Source organism: Meleagris gallopavo, chromosome Z (genome assembly GCF_905368555.1).
Source record: "Meleagris gallopavo chromosome Z, MGAL_WU_HG_1.1, whole genome shotgun sequence".
Taxonomy (NCBI): domain Eukaryota; kingdom Metazoa; phylum Chordata; class Aves; order Galliformes; family Phasianidae; genus Meleagris; species Meleagris gallopavo.
The window spans coordinates 23,689,439-23,717,353 of record NC_139435.1 but is presented as its reverse complement, the minus strand read 5'-3'; the positions used below and the strand labels follow the sequence as shown (position 1 = coordinate 23,717,353).

The following is a 27,915-nucleotide window of genomic DNA, read 5'->3' as shown; positions in this document are numbered from 1 at the left end:
AATAACCTGACCTTAAGATTTATTGTTAATTGCAGAAAAACAGAGAATTTAAATAGCAGATTTCAATTCTGAGACTTAATTATCCAGATAAAAATGAAGTTTTAAAAGAACACAAATCTGTTATAAGGTTGTAAGGAATAAATGTGGCTGACGTTTAATCTGCCATAATTGTATTAGGATGTGAACTACCTTCCTTCTTGCTCAGAAAGAAGTTATAACATCACAAGTAATGCCAGCCTCCAAGTGAATAGCTATTGTTTTTCACTGTTACGTACCTGTTAGGACAAAGAATGTTAAATTGTTTGTATTCTTCTTTAAAAGAAGTGTGAGTCTCTTTCAGAGCAGTACATAGAAACAGAAGACATTAGAGGCATTTCCAAAATATTATATGTGGGCTTAATAGTAGATGGCATACAGTTTTGTTTGTTTAAAGTTAAAAAAACAAAAAGCTGCTACGGATGGTAGAAATAGGCATGCTATTAAAACTTCTGACAATGTAGTGATTTATCTATGCTATTGTTTTGTCTGGTGCACTGACACATGGGAAAATTGGTATACTGAAGTGAAAGATGTTTCCTTGCAGGGGAAGGGTCTGTTGATCCCAATGACCCTAACAAGGAAAGCACACTGAATCAGCTTGCAAAAACAGAGATTTCATTGTCTCTAACAAGCAAATACGAGTTACGAGAAGGTGAAGATCAGGACCTCAAAAGCCTGATGATAAAGTAAGTTTAGCTCAAAAGTATATATTCTTAAGAATATTAATGTGAGTTTCTTCCTTGTTTAAATGTGTTTTTGAGTTTTAAAAAGCCAATTTGTATTCGGATGCACTCAGACTCTTGAATAAGTCAGAGAAACTGTCAATTCTTCCAGAACATTTTTATCTTTCCATAAGCTTTACTGCCACTTGTATTTTGGACCATGATTAGACCAACTAGTGAGTACTTCTCCAGGAAGTTCTAAAATAATTCTGCTTTAAAACATCACAGCCTTAGGAAATTGAAGATGAAAATCTATTTAGGTGTGTATGGGTGGACAGTATTACTGTTGTCTCCTCCCCCACAAATGAAAACTTGTTCCCTGATGTACTGCCATCACCCACTGGAACAGGATGTGGCTGTCACTTCTGCATAAATAGTGCATGCTTTCATGCAGGGAAAGGAAATGATGTTTATTCTATTTGGTCAGCAGATAAGAAATGGGTACTGGAATAACCCATAAAGTCAAAATCTTTTTCACAAAAGCATTTATTATCATTTATTAGCACCCCTTTATCAAAATTATTTAAAATTGCCCTGAATAAGTATTAGCTTATAATAATATCCTGTGGCTAATTGAACAATGGGATGCGTTTCTTCTTTACTTCTATTTTTAGTCTTACCTCCTTCCAGAGAAATATCAATGTATTTATTTTTAAATGGCTTTGTTAAGGCATCTGTGGCAAGACCAATGATTTATAGTTAATTCTGTCTAGAAGACTTCAAAGTGCAAGGGAGCTTCCTGATGTAGCAGCTTACCTTCCTGGCACAGGAGGAGTGAGGCTGGGCTCTGCCTGTGCTGTCAGTCATTCCCACCCTGCTGCTCCCTCTGTGAAAGCTCGAGTCAAACTCAAGTAGTCAGCATTTTTTTTTTTTTTTTTTTTTGTAATGTTGTATGCAATTGTGCGCGATTATATCTTTTATCCCACCCCATTACATATTTGTCAGAATTACCAATCTTGACGAACGCAACAAAAAACTCCACCTCTTTTTAAAATGGTTATTTACCCATGTAAAGTTGAGGTTTTATCACAAAGCATATGTTACTTAAAAACCTAAGTTGCATCTTCAGGTTTCTGTTGACTCCTAAGGACAATGAGCTGTATCTCATTTATAATAGTGTCCTCTAAATAACACAATTCTGTGGTGGGACTTTCCTCGAAATATTACAGATAAGCTTCTACCAAAAAAGAACTCATTTACATATCAGAGTGCAACAGCTTCCCTTCTTTTGGTGAGGATGAGCTTCATGTGCAGTCATTGGAGAAACATCCAAAGTGTGCATCAATGCCTTATGTCAGCTGCACAACTCCTTCAGACGTTCAGCAGCTTTGAGTGCTCTTCCACTTCATTGTAAACGTGATCCTTAATGTACCTGCCTAGTTCAGACTACAGAAGTGCATTTCTTTCTCCTGTTATATCATGATCATAATTAAACTACTCATGTAGGCTGCTGTTTTGCTATGCTAAGTGGTGAAGTGTTTTCTAAAGTGAGAGAGAAAAGTAAGTGCTTACATCTCTTCTTGACTATGAGAAGTCAGATGTTCAGTTGTCAGTGGAATATCTGAAATAGAAGAAACTAAGCATTACCAAGTACAAAGGGCATGCTTTCTAGTTTTACTGTTTAATAAATTGAATGCAGTGATGATCCTTTGACAACTGTTTTCTAATATCCATGTATCCTTTTTAAAAGGACCAAAAGACTTATTGTGGATATGATACGAACACAGCCAGGGGATACACTCTCAGAAATATTAGAAACAACAGCTACTGCACAACAGGTGAGTGCTGTATTGTATCTGAATAGGGAACAAAATTATTTTATTTAGCTATTTGAAAGATTTAGATTTCTGACAGCTTTTCCTGTCTCTGTAATAAAGAAATTGTTGTCAATTTTAAACTACTTAGCTCTAGAGCATTTAAAATGCAAGACTTCAAATTGTCTTTCAGTCTGTGTATGGTAAGAGCTTTGGGGGAACATAGCAAGATTTAATGTTAATCTAATACAGCAACAGTAGCTTTAGTAATTCTATAAATGTTTTGTAAACATGTCCTTTTCTTTCTTATGCTGTATTATTATCACATAGCCTGAGATGTATCCTTCTGCTACTTCTTATTTTCTCTTGTGAACTTTCGAATCTTAAGTTCTCTGCTGCCAAGTATATTTGCTTAAGCAACATAAGCAAACACAGGCCTGGGAATTGCTGCTCAGAACTGAGTGGGAAGAGCTCCCAGTTGAAGATGTCCCCTGGAGATACTGAGTGCATAAATCTTAGCTTACCTCAGTGTATGCATGTGAGTTGTCACACAACAAGCCTCTGAGTCTTCTAGCTAATTTCAAACGTGCTTGAATTAGTTGAAATTTGTGCCTACTGTGATTAGTTACTTCAAATATGGATAGTAAGGTAACGTACAAACCACTTGGTAAGAACAGAGGAATAAAGACTGCACCTCAATCCTTAGTAATCCCCATGAGAACTCAGTGCATCTGGATGTTTAACTGTAGACTGAATTGGAAAGTAACTGTTCTGGATTTCTTTTTACCCAGGAATCTGAGCACTCGAAACTTGTAGAAAAACGTGCTATTTTAGATTCCAAAACTCCAGAGAAGATGAAGCGCAGTCAGTCTATTTTTGAAGATGGGCAGCTACCAATAGAACAGAAGAAAAGGAAAATTCAGAGAAATCTCCGGACTTTGGAACAAGCGGGATTAGTCTCTTCAGCAACAAAGTACCAAGAAATTATAAATGAGATTGCTAAGGTAAATGAAACGTGTTCCTTGTATATGGATGGATTTTAGGCATCTAGGTTCAATCCAGTCTAGACAGAGATAATAAGAGATAATCAAGTCTGGATAACAACTGCTACAGCTGCACATTATCCAGTTCAGGTAGTTATGCAATAGAGTACTATCTTGCCTTTAGATCATCAGTGAACTAAGATTTGATTCTTCTCTGGATGTTCCAGTCTGTTAGTGTAATGCCCTGGAAATGGTAGCAGAGTTCAAGACACTACAGCTTGCATTCACTTAGCTTCAGCTGCCCCAGTCACCATGAGCAAGCAGATACAGGCTTGCACGCAGAAGAGACAAAGCTGGTGTGTGTAGTGCCAACATCTGCAAGGCTAGCTTTCCAGCTGGAAGCTCCACTGGCTCTGTTGGGTTTTGAGGCAACAGTATTTGCAGAGGGTGTGGTAATCCTGCACTGCAGAACTGCAGGAAGCAGAGAGCTTGGAACCATCTGATCTGATCTCCCTTTCAGCTGTTGTCTAGTAGCTTGATTTACCCAGAATTAGAAAATTGTGACTTCCCATCACTGGCAAACCTGAGTAGCGATGTGATTATCTTCTGTTCAGTCACATAACTATAGTGCTTAATCCTAGTCACTTTTTTCTAAATATCAAGTTAATAATCCTACTACGTAAGAAATCTGAATCCTCTGTTTTAGGATATCCGGAATCAAAGAAGATACAGACATCACCGAAAAGCTGAACTGGTGAAACTTCAGCAGACTTTGAATGCGCTTAACTCCAAGACAGCATTTTACGAAGAACAAATTAATTACTACAACACCTATATAAAAACTTGTTTAGACAACTTAACAAGAAAGTGAGTAGATTCTTCTTGTCTCTTAATATTTCTACATGTTCTATAAGGAAGGAGGGCAGGTAGAAAGTTTTCTTTCCAACAGATAGACATGAGTGGAAGTCTTCTCAGTGCATACCTTAGAGATCCAAAAATTAACTTTAATGGCCAATTTTATTCAATGCCCACTACTGTATGCTTCCGAACTGCTGTTTTTAAGTGATGACTGCGGACTCTTTTAGATAGGGTTTGCATTTCAGAATGAAGTTCAAATAAACACTAGCAAATATTCTTTCAAAATCATTGTGAAATATGTCTTGAATACTTGCGAAGTGTATAAAATTCCCCTGAATTCTCAGACTTGGTCTGAATATTAGTTTAGTTCATTAATAGCAACTAAGGAGGTCAATGAACAAAGGAAAAATAAAGCTAGAAGAGTGTATGAAGTATAAAATACAAAATTTTGTGCTGGTAGATTAATCACAAGCCATTTTTCTTGTTCTCTCCTAGAAATTCAAGGAGGTCAATTAAAGTAGATGGAAAAGAGGAGGTGAAGGGCAGCAAGAAACTGAAGCAGGCATCATTAAAGTACACTGCTGCTAGGCTGCATGAAAAGGGTGTCATCCTAGAAATTGAAGATCTTCAAACCAACCAGTAAGTGTGGCACAAAATAAGTATTTTCTAATCCACGTCTCCATAAGGAGTCTGGCTTTCGCTAAAAGTATTTTCATCTTCCTGCACTGCATCTAACATACCTCTAGATTTTAACGTTTGGAGGAAACATGACTCATAACTCACTTTCTTCCCTTACACCTTGCTGCATTACCTTAGTAAAATACTGGAATTAAGTGGGTTTTGGCATTAGCTTAGATGAGATGCATACAAGGTGGGCAGCATTTTACTGACCAAGCATTTTCCTATCCTTGAGTAAATATCACATAGGCTGTTTCCCAACTATGGTAAGATGAATAGAGCTGGTGCCTGACCATGGCTGTTCTCTGTGATCTGAGCTATGACCATCTCTCCTGTTCATAGTAGTGAGGTTTTGTAAGGATCTCTTCTTTGTAATGTCTGTAAGTAAGTGCTACCATGGCTATAATTCCAGCTTACAGAGCTCACATTTACAGGCCAGCTGGCTATGAAGATTTCTAAGGTGGATCATTTAATTTGCAGTGTGGTTTCTCATACCTTACTGCTTAACTAATGGCAAAGTGACAGATGGAACAGTGTCGGGAGCGAAGTTTAGGACAGCATTTCTGACAGTCCTCCAGTATCTGAGCTGAGGTCCAGTGGCTCTTGTTGCTGCTGCTGGGAGGGAGGTAAAGCTGTTCTTACACACTGATGCCTCTGGTGAATTTTTTTTTTTTTTATTATTCTGCAGATTTTCCTCTTGACTAATTCTGAAGTATTTTAAAACTACATAGCATACATACTCAATGACTCGTATGTTTTGATTTAAGGTTTAAGAATGTGATGTTTGATATCACACCTGGAGAAGAAGTGGGTGACTTCGAAATCAAAGCAAAATTTCTGGGTGTTGAGATGGAAAAAGTGCAGCTTAATTTCCAGGTAGAGTATGAATTTTCTCACTGTGCTCTATAGCTACAGTTGCATTTGCTCTAAACAGGAAGAATTTCAGACTTCTAATATGTCCATGAACTGTTTGATCAACAGACAGGTCAAGTAGGGAATAATTATGCAACTTGTGTAGGATGCTGGGTTTGGAGTAGAGATAATGTATATGCTAGAGTGACCACTGCATGCATCAAACCAAATGCCATATTATTTCAGTGCAAGGAGTAAAAGCCAAGAGAAATAAAATACACAGGAAACAATCTTTCTTTTTGTTTGCTGTTACTAATGGCCTATAATTAGGGATCTAGAGAACATGCAGTGTTTTCATACCTACCTAGTAGTTGCTTGTAATTGTTTAAATTGTGAAGGACCAGGAGCTTAAGATGGTTATTACATGATGAAACTGACTCGATCTGGTTATTGTGAGGTATGGATTCAAGCAAAGGATAACAATTTTATTTATGATTACAGGATTTGCTTCAGATGCAGTATGAAGGTGTGGCTGTAATGAAAATGTTTGACAAAGCTAAAGTGAATGTTAATTTGCTCATATTCCTGTTGAATAAGAAGTTCTATGGAAAATGAGTGTCTTCGGATATCATGGACAACATCCATCAGTAGGAAGTCAACTCAGTATTTTTTCTTGCTTTTAAACATTTGAAATTTGTCATTGGATGCTTTTTAACTTTAAAAAAACTAAAACACCAAATGTTCAGAGGAATGTATACAGTGCCTTTGCATCATTGATAGTAAAGCAAAAAAATGCGAAATAGAATATTTTAAACACATCCAGATCTCATTGGTGTTGGTACCTTTCAATCAAAAATATTGTTTAGGACACTCAGCTCTTGTGGATATTAAGTAGACAAATTGAATTTAGTTGAATATATATGCCTCTTCTTATTAAAAACATTTTTAAATGACCTCAGATATATAATATAGTTTGTATTAGACTTTTAAGTATTTACCAAAAGAAATCCTGATTTGTTTCTAGGGGATAGCTTGCACAAATATTTAGTTACATACTAAGCCTATTTTCTGGCAGTTGTCAATTGAAAGAAAACTTATTGTGCAATTCAAAAAATTTTATAGGTAATCATAAAGTGATAGTAATGTTTTACTGTGGAAAACTATGTTTTGATTCATTCCTACTAAATAAAATGCACTACTGCCTTGTGTAAAATGACATTTTCTACATTCACAACCTTTTGAGTGGCATGGGGGTATCTGAACAGTAAACAGCTGTTCAGCTTGAAGTATTTGAATACATAAATTGTGCCTGTCTGTCTTTTTTTTTTTTTTGTAAGAAAATAAATGCAATAAAATCAGTATTTAGATTTTTTAAATATTCTTTGGAGATTGTTCTATGTAAAATAAATTTCAGTTAATTAAACTGGCTTGGTTCCTAAATTACATTTTAAAAGGTAATTAAAGTAACAACCCAGATGGTAATGAAAGAACTTTTCAGCACTTTTATAAAATAAAATTTAGTTAAACTTGGTTGTCCTTACAGTACACTTTGGGAAGGCTTTTCAGCAGTGAAGACTTCATAACCTTTTTATGCATTTGGAAGTAATGGTGATTTTTCTGATAAACCAGCAATTACATCTACAGAGCAAGAGCTTGTAGAGGGAGTAACGTACTATATAAAGTGAGGGGAAATAGCTCCTACTCTTGCTTTCCTTGTGGCATATAACTTTAAAGATGAAAATGTAGTGAGGCACTCTGGAATAGACTGTAGAAACAAACATACAAATAATAATTCTGAAGATGAAATAAAACTAAAGTTAGTGGCAGATAGATACTGATTTGTTTACAATACAAGCTGAAAAAAAGATGACACTTACTACAGGTGTAGTCCTTTAGGCATATCATAAAGTGTGAACACATTTGCCATTTAACATTTATTGGCTATGCTGATGTTACTTTTTAGCATTAACATCCAGGTTCTCCTAAAATAGTTGGTAGGGAAGCTGAAAGCAGCACTTAGAACAGGTCACTTGGAAGGGACCTGCAAAGACAAACTACTCCAGCCATCTAGTTTGTCCACTTCAGGGAGGTGCAGGGAGCAGTGAGTTCCTCTCAGCATTCTCTTCTCCAGGCTGGGCAACCCCAGTGTTCTCAGTCTCTCCTCCAGCCCTGTTGCCAGTTTTCTTGCCTCCTCTAAATGCTTTCAAGTATCTTTATATCCTTTTTGTGTTATGCAGCTCAGAACTGCACGCAATATTCAAAGCAGGGCTGCTCCAACACTGACTGCAGTTGGAGAGTCTTTTGACCATGTAGCTGTGCTGCACTAACGCACCCTAAGTGTGATTTGCTCAGGCTGAGCCTGCAGGCACCAGCAGCCCCAGGTCCCTTCCTGCTGAGCTGCTCCCCAGTCACTCATCTCCCCTATGCGTTTTCCTTGCTTGCTCCTCTGTCTTGCTCCAGTATCTCTGGATTCTTCTTCAAGGCCTGCTTAGCTCTAATGTGAATAGAACATTTATTGGTCATCTACTAGCTGCACCCTGAAGTACACTTGCTTACTAAAAGTTATTGGGTTCCCATTGGGTCTTTATGCTTGGTGTCACCTCTTTCAGGCATTTACTGACATTCCTGCTTTCCTAGTACGCATCAAAGAGTAGCTTCCATTTAATTTGTGATCTCCTTTAGAAGCTTTTTTTCTTAATTAGCTGGTTGTTTGTCACTGAACAAACAACAAACCCACTAAACAAGACTGACCACAATGGTTCCTACCTAAATATAAGATTGACAGGTACTACCAGGTACTATGTAATTCGCAGAGCAATTCTGTACCTGTTAAACTGGCAGATCTACTAAAAAGTACAAAAAATGGGCTTCAAGGAGGTTACTTCAAGCTGCAAAACTTTGGGCCTCCAAGTGTATGCAGCTAGATACTACTTGATGAAACCTGGCTCATTCAAGAAATGATCTCATGGAAAGACTTGCCTTGCTAGAGATGAAAATGGAGGGAAAAGCCAGAGTAGATTAATAGTGCTTTACTCACCTGTTTCCATCACTGGAGGAATTGCATCCTTCCTGTTTGTTTTTTAAGTCTCTTTTCCTGGATAGTAATAGTGAAATTATAATAGCCAGTGGTCTTTGGCTGACAGCTGTACAGTTCACATTTTTCTACCTCTACAATAAGATTTTTAGAGTTGACCCAAGAGTGCTTTACAGTTAACTTAGTTTGTACAAGCTTGTTCATTTTGATAGAGCTCTGAAACTCTAAAACAAGCCACAAAATTGCAGAAAGAATGTCTATCTTATTTGGCCAAGCAAAGAGGAACACTATTACAAGTGACAGCTGTGGTCTGTCTTACTGGATGCCTATCTGCAAACCTTGTTTAGCAGCCTTAGAAGAAAGCAGAAGCAACAAAATAAGCTTCCCCTAATAGCAAATTCGAAGAGCAGCAGTCACACGGGACTTCAAACACTTTCAAACTACGTAGACAGCACAACCCTTTTCCCAGACCTGGGGGACTGGTTTTGCCTCTAAAATAAGGTTCTAACCTCTCCTTTTTAGAGCAGTAACTACCAACCCGAGTCTTGCATCACTGTGATCTCACAGTACCTGATCATTAGAAAAATGGCTGCTTCCTCACTGATGTAGCAATGCTACTAGATAGTTCTAGGCTTTCTTGCTATTTCTTGGTTGACCTGCTGTGTTGTACAGGAATGAAGCACTGCAGTACTGCAATGTAACATGCCCCTTACCAAAAGAACAAAGCAAAACAAAAAGCTGAGAAAGATGGAAAAAACAGAATTTAAAAGTGGTACAAGTTTTAGAATCTGTAGATTCTAAGATAGAACTCTTCACTTCCCTTACAATTAGTTTACCCAGACTGAGAAAGTAACAAGCTGAGTTGCGTAACTACAGGATACAAGACTTTAATTTGGTGCAAACAGAAAATCCTAAGAAGTAGGGCTTTTTATTCACTTCCTGTATCTATAGTAATCTAATTTACAGTGATACAAAAAACACAGAATCGTAGAATCACTCAGGTTGAAAAAGACCATAAAGATCATCGAGTCCAATCACGACCTAACCATACTATCCTAACTCTAACAACCCTCTGCTAAATCATGTCCCTGAGCACCACATCCAAATAGTTTTTAAACACACCCAGGGATGGTGACTCAACCACCTCCCTGGGGAGCCTATTCCAGTGCTTAACTACCCTTTCTGTAAAGAAGTGTTTCCTGATATCTAACCTAAACTCACCCTGATGCAACTTGAAGCCATTTCCCCTTGTTCTGTCACCAGTGGGAAGAGAACAACACCATTCTCGCTGTAAGCACCCTTCAGGTACCAGAAAAGAGAAATAGGGATAGATAAATAAATAAGGGATAAAATAAGATTTTTGAACATAGAGCTCTGGAACTGTTCCTTATGCCAGAATGGAAAGTTTTTGCTGTGAGTATGACATGAGTTTCCCTTCACATCTTTCACAGATTTAGTGGTCTGTGGATTATCCCCAACCAGTGGCCCACCAGTAAAGACACCTGGAACTTATATAAGAAAAAGTGTATATTTCTGGTGAGGTCTAGTAAAACATTTAGAAAGACACGTTTATGTTGCGGTTTAACCCAGCAGACAGGGAAGTACCATGCAGCCTTCTGCTAATTCCACCCCATTAAGATGAATATTTAGACATTATAAACTCATAAATTCAAAGTTAAAAAAAAAAAAGACTAATTTCTTTGCAGAAAGGTCCTTAATTGATATTTGTTCCTAGCTTATGACTGAAAGTTAACTGCATAGCACATTGCTCCAAATACCTGACCTTGATGCAGATTTCTATGCAACACTGTGAAGCTGCCCCATTCAAATTATCTTCAGGGCACTAAGGGTAGGCACTTAGAATACTTCTTGGACATGTCTCCACTTGTGTAACAGTAGATCACACAAATGAGATTCTTGGAGAAAAAAAAAAAATACAGATAATCTGTTAGCTTCACCATGTCATTTTTTTTCCTCCTGTTCTCCAGGACATTATCAAATTTTTGAAGCAGACATCAGGTTTGTTGTTTTCTTTCAGCCTTCAAAACAGCTCAAAACCGCTTGTAAGGATACTTTTTGGAGAAAAAGCCACCATCCCAGACTGATGCCAATTTAAATTTAAATCCAATTTATAAATTTGACACAAGGGAAAAAAGAGTGTTTAGAAGGCAATGATTAATTTCAGTAAGATGTATCAAATAGTCTGACTGCTGTAGATGAGAATGTGATTGTGCACTTTCACATAGCAGAATGGTGAGGTTGGAAGGTGATTCTGGAGCTCATCTGGTCAAGCAGAGACACTCAGAGCAGGGTGCCCAGGACCACATCCAGGTGGCTTCTGAAGACATTTATACTGGATTTGGTTGGGGTCAGAGTTGATTTTCTTCATAGTGTCTGGAGCTCTGTTGATGCTCTGTTTCAGCTCTGGGAGAAAGACAATGTTGATGGCATACCAATGTTTTAGCTGTTGCTCAGCAGTGCTGCACAGAGCCAAGGACATTTCAATTTTACAGCTTCTCTTACTGTCCTGCCAGTGAGGGGCTGGAGACCACAAGGAACTCGAAAGGGACAGAACCAGGGTAGCTGATCTAAACCAGCCAAAGGGACGTCCCATAATATATGGTGTGCTTTGAAAAAAACTATAAAACTGAGGGGAGTTGGCCGGGGGGGGTTAGCTGTTGCTTGGGGACTGGTTGGACATTGGTCAGTGGGTTGTGAGCAACTGTGGTGCGCATCACTTGTTTTGTAAATATATATTTATTTACTTATTTGCTTACTTATAAAATTATCATTAGAATTGTTTCTCTCTTCCATTTCTGTCTTAATAAATAGTTTTTACCTCAACCTACAAGTTTTACCCTTTTCTCTCCGACATCCCACTGGGAGTGGGCAAGAAAGCAAACAGCTGTTTAGCTGCTCGCTGAGTTATCAGCAATAATCTCCAATAAGGAGATCTCACAGCTTCTGGACAACTTATGCCAGCACTCTGCCACCTACACAGCATAGCACAGAAGTGTTGGGTGGTGCTCATATTTATGCCCATTGCCTCTTGTGCTGGCACTGAACAGCAGTGAGGACAGACTTCCTGAAGCCTCAATTTCTGCTATGAAAGAGTCTATTAGAATGAAAATACCTGCTTAACTTCAACTGTCTGTCAGAGTAATTTGGCGTGTTGTGAATATTGGGGAAAATAGTGCAGTGCTTCTCTATAAAACTAGTGTTCAAAGCACATAAATCCTCACAACTTGAGGATGTAGTCCCACTGCAGATCTTAATCTGTCACTTCTCTAATCTCCAGTTTGAACTCTTGGCAAGATGTTTCCTTTTGCATTTTTCAGTAAAACAGAATTCTTACCATGCTGCCACAACTGCAAGGAATGGAAATAGGTTCATGGTATGTTTTTACTATATATAGTGTGTTAGAGTTCGTTCTGTGTTTGCTTATACATATTCTTTCAAGGCCATCTACATTTAGGTCATCGATGTCACTCTGCTGTGTGTATTTACAAAGATTAAAACCACATTTGAGTCTTATAAATACAGGCTATATAAATAGAGTGCCTCTGACAGAAAGCACGTACACAAAGTTCTGAGTGTTCATAGGGTGTCTGAATTTCATTCAGTGAAGTGAATCTGGTTGGTTTTCCTCAACTTGTAGAAAAGCAGAGTAATGCTTCAGAACTGTATGCAGTATAATAGCTAAAAAAATAGGTGTTTACATGAGTGGCACAGTGAGTTTTCCCCATACAGACATTCCCACCAGCAAATACCTCTCTCTTGAAGGCATGTCTCTTCGCTGCTGCAGCTTTATGAAAACTGCAGCATGGAAGATGAGTTCAGATCACAAATAGCTTCTGTCTATGCATACATTAAAAAGATAATGTTGGCTATGAAAGCCTCTGCTGTTATGCTACCTTCACGTATTCTTATATAGCAGCAAGACTACAGAAGTGCTCAAGGCTTCACCTGATCTTCCAAAACGGAAAAAAAAAGAAGTAACCTCTGATTAAAGTATTTTCTGAATTGATAAAAACTGAGTTTGTGATTAAGTAAAATCTATTTTCTGTGGGCTCCCCACTATGTCTGAGGATGACAGAGATTTGGTCATGGATGTGTCTCTTGTTAGCAACCACTTCTTACCTGGTGGCAGAAGAGCTGGCCAGCACTATGGCTATCACACTTCTTGCTTCATGCAAACAGAGGTCAGCTGTAACTGTGATAACGTGGAGCAGGGGCCAGAATTGTGGGAAGTGCACTGCAGAACAAGATGAGATCAAAAACTGGAACTAACTGGGCATCGGTAGTCACTGTCAAGAGTTGACTTCCCATCCTTGTTATTCTCAGTTAAGCATCAGTGTTTCTGCAGAAATGACACAAAGTCCTGTAACTGATCCAGTTCTGAACAGAGGATTCCTCCCGTTATTTCTGTATTGCTGTAAAGACAAACGTATATAGTTGAGGACAGGGCTGCACACCCCAGCAAATTACGGGACTTGTAATGCTTATGACGGCAGCACATACCTCACGAATAAAATACACTCAAACCACCAGTGGAGTGGCATAGCACTCTCAGCAAACACAGTCCAAACGATAGCGGGAAAGCTGTCTCCCTCTGCAGCTCTGCCGGCACACCGGCCTCCACCCGCGAGCAGAGCCGAGCGGCAGCCCCGCGCCTCCACCCGCACAGGTGCGGCCGCGCTCGGAGCAGCTCCGCCCAGCGCGCAGCCGCGCTCAGAACAAAGCGGGCGTGAGAAGCACGCGGTCGAGGAGAGTCGTTGGGTCGTTCTGTGCTTCCAGCGTGGCGCGAACCTTCGGCCGAAACCCTTTGTTTTGCGCTTCTCGTTACCCACGGGATACCACCGGGACGGCAGCGCTTCCCGCTCTAACCCCCAGCCCCGGCGGCGGACTCGGCGCCGCTCGGCCCTCCCACCGGGGCCCGTCCCGCCCCGCCCGGCAGGAAGGCGCCCCCGCCTCTCCCAGCGGCGGCCGAGGGGCGGCCCTGCTGCGCCCGGGCCTCACTCGCTTTCCCGGCGCGGCCGGGACGGACGGACGGACCGCAGGGAGGCGGCGGCCATGGGGCTGCCCGCGCTGCTCTGCGCCCTAGCCGTCCTCAGCTGCCCGATCTCGCCGTCTGCCGCCGCCACCCGAATCGGTGAGTCGCTGGGTCGCCGCGCTGCGGGCTGCCAGGGGGCGGCCGGGGGCTCGGCTCGGTTCCACTCCGCTCGGCTCTGCTGCCGGGCTGGGCGGGCGGAGGGAGAGCCTGCTTGCTTCGTCGCCCTGAAGCGCTGCGGTGGGTGTGCTCGTGCAGCGCTGCGGCCAAAACGTGTGAGCCTGGGCGCCGGGCGGATCGCTGCGATTTGGTCAGATAACTGTTGATTGGGTTTGGTTTTTTTTGTAAGTGCCGTAGCTCTGGAATACAGATGCCAGAGGGCTCCGGCAGTGCCGCAGGTGAGGTGATTGAAGACAAAGAATAGTTTACAGCCATCCCCCGGCTGAGGGGCGGCCGAGCGGTAGCAGGTGATGGAGGAAGGAAGGGGCGAGGCGGCGGATGCGGCGCTGGGTGTCCCAGCAGCGCGTTGACAGCGCCGGGATCCCCCAGAGGGGCTCTGCAGGTAGCGCCGGGCCAGGGAGATGCGCCAGCACCAGCCAGCTCAGCGTGTGCTCCCCAGTTACTCGGCTTTCTTCTTTGTTTAACTGGCAGTAGCACTGATGACAGCGTGCTCTCTGCCAGGTGAGATCTCGGATCGGTCTGGCTCAGAACCCGACTTGACAGTGCAGTGCGCGGGGAAGGAGCGCAGAAGACGTGTGTGTGCAGCCTCGTGGGTTCTAGCCGAGGTGTAGTAGTACAGAACTAAGTTAAGCACTTGCAGATAGCAGGGATTCTTTTCCTGCACAGCGCTTCTGCCAAGGGAGCTGGTCAGAGGAACGGAGGGTCTGCAGCTAAGGGTAGGCCTGCTGAAACAGGGGCTGAAAGAGAACTGAGCTGGTGCTTGTGCTGGGAGGGAAGGACCAGAGGGAGAAACCTAGTGCTGCTATACCACTTATCTTCACAGGGACATGAGGGAATAAAGAGGCCACGACTATGCTTATGCTGGCAGGGAATGGAAGTGTCCTTGTTGAAAGAAAAGGGGGGAAATGTATGCGTGGAAGGTAATCACAAACTATAGAAGTTAATGTTGGAAGAAGACTGTTCTGCTGAATGCTCTTATTCCAGTTTACAGAAACATCTAAGCTTGTTTTCCTGCCTTCTACAGTGTAGTCTTCATTAAAGAACATCCTAAAGTGCATCATTCATTTGCTGCTTCCGTAGGAAACAGTGAAGAACATAGTTACTGTATGATATCACTCAGGCTAAGGAAAGAAGAACTCACATTATTTGATGCACAGTAGAAGCATTAAAGCCCAGCACCTGAGCCTGTCTTCTCTCTGCTTTCACTCACTCCCACAGCAATGTCATTTCCCTGCTGTCCCATACAGCAGTTCTGTTTTCACCACAATGTACCTAGTTCCCATTTCATTTGCATTGCTTTGTCCCTAGGCTTGCTCTGCCCTTGCACCTGCAGCTTCACCCCTGCTGCCTCCTTGTTTCTTCAGCATCCCCCATGGTTCCCACCTCATTGGCCTCAGCTGGTCCTGCAAACAGAAGAAAAGAAAGGCAGCTTTGCAGTGGGTGCTGGGCACTTGCTTGTGAGCTTTTCAGGTGTTGCCTCTGAAGGGCCAAGCAGCATACTGGCTGAGGTCTGAACTGGCCCACGCTTTTCTATGTGGGGATTGGTGGGTGAAAGGAGGGATGTTACCATGGCTCAGAGCCAGCACCTGTAGTGAAAGCTGTAGAGAAAGGAAAGCAAAAAGGAACAGTCTGCAAGAAAATGGTATTTCAGTAAGGTGCGTTAAAACTGCTACTGTGTCATTTATGTCATACAGTAATGAATACTGTATAAATGGAGAGATGTGACAAAGAATATCTTAAAAAATATGGTGTTTATTGTTACAAAAGCTAGTCAATGTCGTCTCTCCTACAAGATTATCTTCCTTATGAACGTGTCTCACTTACACATCTCACTCTATCTTTACCTAATTTACGTGCCACTAAAAAATTTAGATTCTAGATGCAGGTTATACAAAGGGGGGGATACAAGAAACAGTTTTTGATGTAAGCCAGTGGTGCAGCACCACAACGAGTAATGTCCAGAAATCAGTATAAATGGTTGTCCAGTGGCACATCTTTAACTGGCTTAACTAATGTTTAGTTTCCACCTCATAAAAACAACCACTGGGAGATGAAGATAAATACTGCTTGTTTATAAATGAGTATACAGAAATACTTCAGATTTTCTCCTGGTGCTCGGGTGATGTGGGGTGATTTTAGAGATTGGTTGAAGTTGTATTTTTTGCTCTCTGCTTTTCTTTGTTCAGTACAGTACTCAGTAGCTCCTTACATACGAAAACAGACATGAAATGAAATTACAAAATAGCACTGTGTAAAACAAAGCATCATCGTTCAGGGCAAGCAGAATATGTGAACGATAACCAGGCATCCAATAATAGTATTCAATAGAAGACAGAACACTATAGTTTGTTAAAGATTTATCCCATCATTCTTATTAAACCAGGCTCTCTCGTGTATCATAAGTACAGGCAGCTATTAAGTCAGTTAGAATGCCATTAATAATCCTGGAGTTTTTACCTCTTCCCAGAGGATTGGGTGTCAGCCTAGCAAAAGCAGGATGACTGTTTAAATGCTTGTGATCGTTATGCTATCAAACCTTTATTTCTGTTCTAACAGATTGGCTATGGGACTATGGCTAAAAATGACTTAAGCCGTAGCCAAGTGTAATTTAGAGACATATGACATCTTATACAGCTCAGACTGAATACCAAGAAGATTCTGGCATAGCTGTAGCTGTCTAATGGTAGTTTTAAAATCTGTTCTGTAGAGCTACTGCATTTGTTTTGCTATGCTGTCATGGCTTACAGGTAAAGCTTGTTTCCCATTAAGATTGTCATACGTTTACTGTCAAGGTTCATTAAAATCTTTTTAAATAATACGTTGTCATTTCATCCTCTGCCCAATCTGATCATTGGCTTTTTCAAGTAAACACTGACACACAAGGAATCCAGAACCCCCGGGCAGTAACATTCTTCCTTTCTGTTTTATCATGCATGAAAAGCACTGTTGGTTTTTCTAATGATGTACACAGTGGGTTGTTCAAACGAATATCTTTGCAAAGAAAAAGAACTGGTATGTGGCTATCAACATCTTAAAATTAAATTGAACTTCATTAAGAAAGTTTAAATTCCTGCTCTCTCAGCAAGGTTAAGGTCCCATCCCATTTTCCCATGCTGCTGAGTTTCAAGTGTGATCTAAGTTTAAGGTAAGGACATGGTGTTGTCACAGTACACAGTATGGAGGTGTTGGTAACAGCAACAGGATTGAGTTAAGCTCAAAATTAAGTCACTGCTTATATGAATAATAGGTAATTTTTGCCAAGTATTACTTCAGATAATGCTAATAGAATTCAATTTACTTACGGAATGTTCTTGTCCTGAATTATTCTAATAGGCTTCTACTTCTAGAGAAGTTTGATAATGGAGTAATGCAAACTCAAAATACTTCAGTCTGTAAATCTGTAAATCTTGTAAATAAGTTAGCTCCAGGAATTCAGCACGTAACTAAAATTATTAGCAATGTTTAAGTAACTATAAGGAATAGCCAAACAAAGGTCAGTGGCTGGTAAATAGAAACTCTCTCAGTAGTCATTTTTTTCTCACAGCTTATTCATACTGTTCTAATGAGTCACTGTAAAGAAGTCGCATTGCTGGCAAGAATTTTGGCTGTGACTTAGCTGCCAGTCACTGGATTTGTGGGTCCACATAGTTCACTTGCAAGTCCTCAAAAAGTGAGACACAGCAGCATTGCTTCACTGCAGCACTGCTAACTATGGTGAGGCAGCAGAGGTGGTGGGCTTTGCAGTTCAGGGATTCAGGGAAACGAGAGGTGCTTGTCAGCAGCACCTCAGCTCCCATGTCCTGTAGACCTCAGTAGCACAGTTCTCATCTCCAAACACAGCTCTGTTCTCACCAAGGCCATTTATATCTGTGGTCTCCTCTGAAACATGCTTACCTGATGTGAAACCATGTCACATCTTCTTTGTGCTTTGGCAACGGAGGAACCAAGAAGGAGCTCTGGGGACTGGGATGTCATCATCATCCTTTCCTGAAGTTTTTGGTTTTAGAAACAATGATGGAAGAAACAGATATTTGAAGTCATAAAACAGATGTGTACTGGAGAGATCAGAAGTACAATTAAAGCTTTTTCATCACTCCTACTGATGTCTCAAAGCTTTACTATGGAGACTTATCTCTTAGCAGGAGAAATCAGGGTGTTTTTATTTTTCAGTTGCATACAGTTCTGATTTTCCCAAGAGAGGTGAACACCATCAGTGTCAATTGTGACAGGTTTCTCTTGCCGTAATCACTAAGCAGTGGAAATTGCATGACTATTTAGTTAGCTACAGGCTCAAGTTAGAGATGTTAAAAATAACTTACACTGCATCTGAACTACTTAACTAAGAGCTGACTATTCAAGTCATCTAATGACTTGGACTAAAGGTCTAAAACACGAAAGACAGGGAATCTGTAGTTCTGCCTTTTTGATAATGTTTTCTCTTGGAATGAACTCTAGATCCTTCTGTAGTAGATCCTTGCATTGTATACAATGTTTGCACAGAAGGGTAGTATATCTCTTGTACTCCTTTGCCTTTTGTGTTTTGGTAAATAGTTCCCACTTCAGTTTACACAACAATTTCCCAGATTTGAATTTTTCCCAGCAACTTCTTTTTTTTTTTTTTTCCTCTGTACTTTAGAGGATGCAGTCAAGTAACATCATACACGAAAACAATTATCTCAAACACATCCCCTCTTTTGTGCTCTTCCCCTCCCCCCCAGGATGCTGCTGTGATACAGCATGATAGATGCTGCACAGCAGTTTTAAAAACTAAAAATCCCCAAATCCCTCTACCACTGCTATGATTTCATCCCATGTTTTACTAACATTCGAGCTGTACAAAGTTCCTCTCACATAGTCTGCCCACAAAGGTTAGTAGTTGGCTGCTTACGGCTGCTCTCATTGCCATCTGCCTTGTTAAGATGCTTTTGTTCTCATCTGCATTTAAAAATAAATGAACTACTGTAGAACAAGTAACTGCATCTAAAGAACAGCATCTTTAGATGGGTGAGTTGTGCCTAGGTACTTTCAGCTCACTGATTCGAGCTTACACAACTTAATTTTTATTTTAGTAGTCTAGAATTCAAGAGATCATTTGCCTAGCTAAGCAGTTGAATGGTTAGTTAAGCAGTAGTAGCTGTCACTTCTGTCTGCTTACAGAACATCTCAAGTAACTTACACCTAACTACAGTAAGCTGAAAATGATGGTCTTCCAGAACAATTCTCCAAAAAATTATCTGAAGTAGTATCTACAGTAACTCTCCTGATGTTTGTTTTGACGTATATATGCCTTTGGCACACATTCAACTCCCTGTAATTCTCACTTTCCTAACTTGCTATGGCTACATTCCAAAGGCAGACACCCTGTTCTGACTCATCTTCAGTAGCAGTCACTGAACCATGCTGCAGAGGACCTGGCTGTGGAGACAACCCTCGTGGCAGGTTTTGGAAGTGCTGTAAGGGCATGCTGGATGCATGCCATCCTCAGTACACTGCAGATTACAATAAGTAGAGCTGGTGGAGCATTTCAATCAATGCGAGCTGTGGCTACCTGTTCAGCATAGACAGAAGGGTGATTCATGCCAGCATTGACAGCTGCGTGAAGACTTCTGCCATCCATCTTTAGCTTCATCAGGCCATTGGGATGTCTCCAGAGGCTACAGAAATATCTCAGTGACTCGATGTTTTAGGTACATTTTAGCTTTTTGTTACTTTAGTGACATATAATTCTAGCAGGAATTCTGGGTATGAATTCCATGTTTAAACCCAGTACCTCATTTCTTAGGAAATGTATGAAAGGTCAGACAAAGAAAATCAGTGGGTGGCAACTTTATAGTTCTTGTGTTAAAGTAGCCCACGTAGATGAGATCGATTTCTTAAGCACAAAGAGAATTCAGTTCCTGTCAAAAAGAGCTTAGAAACTGAGAGTTAAGTGTTTGTGGAGGGCATTTTACCCAAACGTGTAACAGGGCCTAAACTAAAAAAGATGGACCAATATCTGTGAGCAGACCACACTCTGAGTGAGAAATTAACTGGATTATTTTGTGTTACTAATATGATTTTCGGTTTCCTCATTGAAAGATATTTTCAGTTCACTGCATGTACATATTTGCTTTCTAATCTCAATGCTTTCTTATGTTTCAGACCACACATACAATAACAGCAGCATAAGGGGCAGAACTTTTCTGATACCTGACCGTGGTGAACCTATACCTATGGAAGATATTGAAAACAGTGCTGAAAATGATTCGGAGGTTGGATTAGGATCTACCAATCAGACTAGATCACCTCCACATGAACAACGAACAGTGTCAGCAGAAACAGCGAGATATCTCACTAGCCCATGGCTGACCCGTTTTGTTCCTTCGGTTTACACATTAGTGGTTGTGCTCAGCCTCCCTCTGAACATTACAGCCATATTTGTGTTTCTGAAAAAAATGAAAATTGAAAAACCAGCTGTAGTTTACATGCTGAATTTGGCTCTTGCAGATATACTGTTTGTAAGTGTGCTCCCTTTCAAGATTGCTTACCATTTCTCTGGAAACAACTGGGTATTTGGACCTCGGATGTGCCGCTTCGTCACTGCTGCTTTCTACTGTAACATGTATTGCTCAATAATGCTCATGACGAGCATAAGCTTTGATCGCTTCTTAGCAGTGGTGTACCCCATGCAGGCTCTTGGCTGGCGTACGTTAACACGTGCCTCAGTGATCTGTTTCATCATATGGTTTGTAGCAATAACTGGGGTTGTACCTTTTCTCATCAGAGAGCAAACTATGGAAATACCCAAGTTAAATATCACAACCTGCCATGATGTGTTAAGGGAATCTGAGCTTCACGGCTATTATGTACACTTTTTCTCCGTCTTCTCATCTGTTTTCTTTGTAGTGCCATTTATAGTATCTACCATCTGTTATGTGTGTATCATTCGATGTCTGAGTTCTTCTAGTATTGTTGCAAGACAAAATAAGAAGACACGTGCCTTGCTCCTGTGTGTGGCTGTTTTTTCAGTTTTTGTCATTTGTTTTGGGCCAACCAATGTCCTGCTATTAATTCATTATATCCATTTTTCATACAACAACAGTTTAGAGTATCTCTACTTTGCCTATCTACTCTGTGTATGCATCAGCAGTGTTAGCTGTTGCATTGACCCCTTTATTTACTACTATGCTTCCTCTCAGTATCAGAGACAACTGTTTAGTCTCTTGAGTTGTAAAGAGACTTTAGATCCTAACAGCAGTAACAGCAGTGGCCAATCAATGTCTACCACTAGCAGAAGGGGCACGTGCTCTACTAATGCAAATAACAGTGTCTACAGCAAACTACTAGTAATACAGTGAGATCATGTGTCTTGCACATGCTTAATTTGTATACAGTTTCAGTCAAACAAGGAGATACTATATCCAATAAGTGCAGAAGCTTATACCAAGTTGTGCAACATTACAGTAATGTACAATCCAAATTAGTATAAGTGTATGTACTTGTATGTGTATTGTATTTGTAAATAGATTAGTGTTGAAGAGAAAAGTAATTTCTTAATACTATCTCTTGACTGTTTTTTAGATGAAGTCCTTTTTACAGACAAATATTTAAATTGTTAGTGCAATTTATTATGGGGATATCATGAAATCCTGTTGTAGGATTTTCAAGTGTATCATACAGGTTAAATTTCTTACTTACGGAGTCTGTCCATCTCTCCATTATTCTATGAAGAAAGTGAAAAAGGTAGAATTTTTCCTTTATTTCTGGAATAGTCCATATCCCATATTTTTATAGCATTATATTGCATCATGGGCCCTGAGACTGTATATTTTACATTTTTATTTATGTGATGTTAGGAATTTGAACAAATAAAAAACAACTATTGGTTGTTGCATTTTGTCAAAGAAAATTGCCCTCAGTGGCTCAGAGTAGCTTTTCTTTCAGTATTCTTACCATTAGTTTATGTTAAGTGTCTTGGTTATAACAGTGGTAGAACCAAATTCCACAATAAATCAGTGTTGAACAGCACCTCAGAAAATACACTGAAAAAGCATAAGGAATCACCTTGTTATGCAGTTTGCAAATTATGCTTTCTTGCACACAATTAGTCATCATTTAATAATTAGGACTTGGAAATATCCTTTATTTCTGCCAAGTCTGTATGTTTTTTATATTTTTGCTTATGCGTACATCAGCTAAAATTGCTGTCATATGCAAGTAAATAGCTAACTTTACCCTCTGTAGCATTCTTTTACTACAAAAGACATTAAAGCTAAATAAGAGGAAGTCAGTGTTAGAAACAAATGTGTAGGTAATAGGACTTTACACAAAACTGGAACCCAAATTAAGTAGGAATTTGGTTAACGTAGGTTTTGCCACAAGAATCAGAAAAACAACAGCAGTGGCTAAATGTTGCCTTCGATCCATCACAAGGGATAACCTTAATCTTCCTGCAGGTACTGTGAGAGAGAAGTTTATTTGTAATGATCTTCTCTTCTTATTTTTTATCCTCTTCTTATCAGACTTAAACACAGTTAAATGCTGAATTACCAGTCACTAGATTTTTGTTTTCAAATAGTAGTCACTTTCTGAATAAGTAAACAAAGTAAAAATGTATGTATGTATTGTTTGTAAGGGTAGAATCCACAAATGTTTATATGAAACAATAAGATGTATTCACATTTTGTTTAATATTATGTTAGCAGTTGCTGGTTGATAGGTTGGTTTGTTCTGTTTTTTCAGTAAAAAGTTGAACTTAAAGCTATGGGCTTCCTGTTTGCTGAGAAGTTACCTCTGTGCTTCTTGTAGGTATAAGCTGGGGTACTGCTTTTTTAGATTTATCAGTAATTGGAAGTTATTTCAATGTAGTGGTATTTTGTTTACTCTTACAGAGCCAGAAGAGACTATCTGGTCAGTTTTGCAGGAACAGTATTACAAGACAGGAGGGAAGGTACTTAATGTTTTAACTTTCTGTATTATAAACTTAAGTAAAATACATAAATGTTAACTCATTGTGTTCATTTCTTGTTACATATTCCTATCTTAACAAAATAAATTAGTCTCTGCATCTTTGAGATATAATTCTACTGCTTGGTTTTGTAATGCTAAACTTGTAAGTCTCTGAAAATTTGGTGGGCTCCATGTTATGTAAAAAAGATCGCTGTACATTGGTCCAGCCACAAATGCTCAAGAGTCACAAAACCACATATTTTACTTGGGACATTTTAAGAATGGAAGAAAGCATAACCAGCATTGACTCATAAGTGCATGCATAGATATATATATATAGATATACATATGTATACCACAGGGGAGTTTGGGTTGTTGTTTTTTTTTTAAATTTTCCTCATTGCCATAATGTATTTGTGCAATAGATACATAGTGTGCAGTGAAACCCAAGGCCTCTCATGGGCCTGGAAATTGCAGTTGCTCATACAAACCCCCCTGAATATTTTGGTTCCAGTCCAAAACTGAATCCTGATGTGGCTCTGGACTGATGTTACAGAACACCAGTGTCCATGTTTTTATATGAAATTTTCATAGCAAGAAAACCTGAAAAGAAGTAAGTACATCAGCTGGTGAAACATTTTTCCCAAGCAATTAAGTTAAAACTCTTTAATTGCGTTGTTAAGGATGACATTTTGAAACATTATACAACTTTGACTGCAAAACATGCAAATTCATACTGCAGCAAACAAAGGAAGTTATTCCAGATGGGTTTTTTTCACTTGTCATAACCTTTATATACTTGAGAATGTTTGCAAACAAGCAACTTATTCTTCCTATGCTGTAGGGTGAGAAAAAAAATAAGCAAATGCTTATCCTCGTGAATAAGAACATCAACAAAGATTCCAAATAACAACTAAAAAGGATTTTATCTACGTTTGTAAACTGTTACTCCATCTCTGCCATACATGGTACCTAGGTTGGTTTTGCTGGTAATTCTAGCTTGTGTACAAATGCCAAGACCAAACTCAAACAACAACAACAACAAAACACCAACAAACCCACAACCCAAAAACACTGTTAACATGAAATCCGTTAATAAAAAGGCTTTATAAACCAAGTGCATCTCTTGACTTCTTCGTAACGAGACTAAATGTTGGTTTCCTTTGAAAAGTATTTTTATATTGTCCAAGCATATTTGAAAACACAACCCTTCCATGTGTAAAAGTATCCCACTCACACTGATCCTCTGCAAGTGCTTCAGCAAGCCTGCAAATACACATCTCTGCTGCATGTTTAGAGGTGATCTGTAATTCCTGCACAGAATAATACCTATGCTAACATTAAGTAAATGCTTTTTTATTATTATTATTTTTTCATAGTAAATGAAGCATTTCCTCTTTTAACCTCATAGAGCTAGTGTCATATTTCTTCTGGTTGTGTTTTTCTGAAGTTTCAGCTTCATGTGATTGCAAAAGTAAACAGGAGAGCTACTGCAGGGCTCACCTACTGCAAGAACTAGAAAATTAACGTGACTAGGCAAGTCTCATACCCAGAAAATGACAGTTGAAGCCTTACCGAGCTTATCATTCCTGTGCAACCCACTTTGTAGTTAGAAACTGCTGCATTTCTCAGTGTCTGCTTTTGCTGCTGCATTTTGTAGCAAGATAATTCATTTAAAGGAAGGACCTGTTCGTGCAGCAGTGGTTTATTTCAAGCCAATTTCAGAAATCTGAACATTTAAAATGAGCTTATAACTGCTAAGGGGAGCAGTGAAGCAATGTGGTCACCATTTGAGGAAGTTATTACTGCATTTAGACTGGCATGATCAAGCTAACAGGAAAAGCTAACCACCTTTTCATGCTTAATGCACCCTTGCATTGCTAGGTAGCAATGAAAATAACTGTTTCAGAGAAGAGTGAAAATCTGAGTACAATGAAATGAAACCTAGCCATGTTCACATGCTGTTTTTTTCTTGAGTCCTCTTCACATTCTTCATTTTCTTCATGAGGTGAGGATTAATGTGCATCATTTTCTGCATGCAGGAAGCAAACAAACGTGTGCCAAATGATATTTGAAAGTGAGGAGGTGTCAGACAAAAATGCCTTTCAAAGCTTGCTAATGTTACCAACCTGACAGATCTATGTTATAGAAATATTGCCTGGAGATGTGTGGGGATGAAATTTGTAATCAGCATGGTTTCTGTTGGCAAAACATCTCATACAGCTGCTATCAGTAAAACTGATTTCACAGGGATAAGACTGGCTTGATGTAGCAAGGCAACCATTTTGCAGGGTCTGGTGCCTTCACACATTACCTGCATCAATTAATTCCAAGCACACAGTTGCCACTACAACCTGCTCCCTGCAGCTAGGGTGCAGACAAATATGAGTTGCTGTCTGTTACCTCTGTTTACCAAATTTAGTTTAATCCATCCAGAAACATGAGCTTGACTGTAAAACATTTTTTATGACAGTTGGACACAGGCTGTTGTCACTGGATCTCTCCCATGTTGCAATGGGATGCAGATACAGACAGAAGGATTTAGAGACAGCAGGTCATCAACTACAGCTCTGCAGTGAAGATCTCTTACAGCTGGAGGAAGAGCGAGCAGGGTCAGGTGAGATATTCAAGTAAGTTGCTTGCTAATGCTTTTTTTTTTTTTTTTTTTTAATCACCACCATTTTTTATTTGATCACAGTTTGATCCTGTAAAGTGAAGTGAAAATAGAAGTCTTCATGGAACCTCTCATGCACTTAATGCTTTTGCATGATATTTTGCATTTAGCAAGTGCTAGACCTGGTTTAGAGATAACTAATACAGCTGGAGAAGTGAAAATAACATGCTATAACCCAAGTCACCACGAGGGAGCATTACAATGATTAGGTACAGCTGTTGGAATTTGGCTTGTTGGGGAGATCATTAGTAACCAGATCTGAAAAAAACATGCTGAACTGTGAAAAAATCAGTTCTCAGTAGATCTGGAAATGTGAAAAATATTGGAAATTTCTTGGAAAAAATGAATACCTTTATTTGAAATAGATTCTATAAAAGTTTCAGCATGATTTTGAGGAATCATTTTTCTTCCCTTTGTACATATACCCTTATAATAATCATGGTTCCTCTTGCACTGAAGCAGCACAGCTAATTTCCTCTCCTGAAAAGCAAGCCCTGCCATTTCGTGTGTGACACAGGTCTGCAATGCACTACAGACAGCAGCATTCTTCTACTGAAGTCAGAGGTGATAAACTCAACATACAGACATAAAGTCAACAGTGACAATCTGACCTGGTGTCCTCCCTCACCAAAATAAAAGGCTATAATAATTACACTATTCAAATTAATCCCCATCCCACTGTAAGTCTAAAATCATTGTCCTTGCCATTCTTTGATCATATTAGGGTTTTCTGTTTCTTGTTTGGTTGGCTTGTTTGTGCTGTATCACGCTGCACAACAGGCACTCTACTTACATTTCTTCATCCTCCTGAATGGGTCCACAGGGACTGCACACATATAATCTCAGCTCGTCCTCCAGAAGAGCTTGCAGCAACTGTTTGTTTCTCTCTTTGATTCAGCTGATGATGGCAGACAGTACACTGCTTCTTCCTTCGTAAGCCTGAAAACAGAGAAGGGAATTAACTGAACGGACTTTGAGAGCAAGATTGTCTGTAACCATTAGGACTGTTAGATCCTTAGGGTATTGTAGAACAAATCACTGTCAGCGACACACAAAACTAGACTTGGATCCTAACATCAAACCTTTCAGAAGACATTTAAGTTAATTCCCTCAGTTTATGCCTTAGCAGGCGTGGGGCCTCCCTTGGGCCCTTTAGGACAGGAATGGGGTGCTACATCAGCTGGGGATCTGACACTGCTGTGCACATACATGGGTTTGCTCCCTTCAGGCAGCATGGATCTTGGAAAGAAGCACCAGATCTGCAGGGCATATGTTTCATCATGGCCACCTCTGCTGTAAAGTCACACTTACTGATACCACCTTAAGCACTGATTATTTCTAGTCGAAGACATTTCCCCCACAGTTTTTCTTGGCATTTACAAGCAAGGTACCCTGAGGAGTTACTTCTCAAAAAGGGTTTTACCATCAGCTTTACTTGGTACAACTTAACTCCCTGATTTAAACACTTCTTTCCTGATATGGTCACTCCTACAACTTTCTCTTTTACAGCTAAAAATAATTACTGTCTATTCCAGTTTTTTGTTGTTGTTGTTGTTGCTCATCCATATTGTTGCAAATCTGAATAAAAGATGATGTGTTCTTGTTCGCAGCAAGCTTGTGTTTTTGTAATATGGTACAATTCACATCTGACAGGTTTTTCCAGGAACCATAAAACACAATAAATTTGTTAAGTTGAAACATCCCTTCAGCTGGCATAACTGGAATAACTGCACCGCATGCGTGTCAATAAAACTTCACAGCTGTACATAATGCATCGTACTGCAAACCCAGCTCTGGAGAAGAATAAACACAGAGAGAGAGAACACCATTACTCAAGCTTGCATTTTGTTTAATCAATAGGTAATAAATCTTTCTCCTTCAGAGTAATATTTTAACTGTGTTTCCAAGAAAAATATTATATTGTATGCTTTTACTATACGTCATACCAGTAATAAGCCACTATATTTGTGCCAATTGTGTAATTTCTTTCTTTCCTTTTTTTTTTTTTTTTCCTTTCTTTTGCCTCCATCTTTGTTGACTTTAAGAGGTACATGCAATTCTAGAGAGCAAAGAATATAATGAATCCAGTTAACTGTCACTGCTTTTCCTGCAAAACTAAATGCCTATGGAAAGGCAAAATGCAGCAAAAACAATAATATATGT

General features: G+C 39.7%; 2 protein-coding genes and 2 long non-coding RNA genes across 17 annotated transcripts in view; 2 read left to right on the top strand and 2 right to left on the bottom strand.

Annotated features, from left to right (window-relative positions):
• IQGAP2 (IQ motif containing GTPase activating protein 2) overlaps positions 1-7,309 on the top strand; it is a 116,349-nt gene extending 109,040 nt beyond the window's left edge. For all 9 annotated transcript variants that reach the window (XM_085213696.1, XM_085213693.1, XM_085213688.1 and 6 more), the window contains 7 exons: positions 584-725; positions 2,452-2,539; positions 3,307-3,519; positions 4,205-4,365; positions 4,852-4,995; positions 5,802-5,910; positions 6,388-7,309. In XM_085213696.1, coding sequence (XP_085069822.1) covers positions 584-725; positions 2,452-2,539; positions 3,307-3,519; positions 4,205-4,365; positions 4,852-4,995; positions 5,802-5,910; positions 6,388-6,501 — 971 coding nt within the window. In that variant the 3' untranslated portion in view covers positions 6,502-7,309. The remainder of the gene's footprint in view (positions 1-583; positions 726-2,451; positions 2,540-3,306; positions 3,520-4,204; positions 4,366-4,851; positions 4,996-5,801; positions 5,911-6,387) is intronic.
• LOC104914965 (uncharacterized) lies at positions 583-13,584 on the bottom strand. Its single transcript, XR_014880547.1, has 3 exons — positions 13,442-13,584; positions 13,061-13,353; positions 583-2,322 (listed from the first exon to the last, which is right to left on the bottom strand). It is a non-coding gene; the product is annotated as an uncharacterized LOC104914965 (long non-coding RNA).
• A 349-nt stretch (positions 13,585-13,933) lies between these two features.
• F2R (coagulation factor II thrombin receptor) lies at positions 13,934-23,210 on the top strand. The gene is made up of 2 exons (XM_010725540.3): positions 13,934-14,072; positions 20,292-23,210. Exons 1-2 carry the CDS (start codon positions 13,994-13,996, stop codon positions 21,485-21,487), a joined length of 1,275 nt encoding a protein of 424 aa, XP_010723842.1. The 5' UTR covers positions 13,934-13,993; the 3' UTR covers positions 21,488-23,210.
• A 519-nt stretch (positions 23,211-23,729) lies between these two features.
• The window catches only part of LOC109363940 (uncharacterized), a 44,194-nt gene continuing 40,008 nt past the window's right edge, over positions 23,730-27,915 (bottom strand). For 3 of the 6 annotated variants that reach the window (XR_014880544.1, XR_014880545.1, XR_014880542.1), the window contains one exon: positions 23,730-27,545. This is a non-coding gene — a long non-coding RNA (uncharacterized LOC109363940). The remainder of the gene's footprint in view (positions 27,546-27,915) is intronic. The other 3 variants (XR_004162182.2, XR_014880543.1, XR_014880546.1) reach the window with 3 other exon arrangements.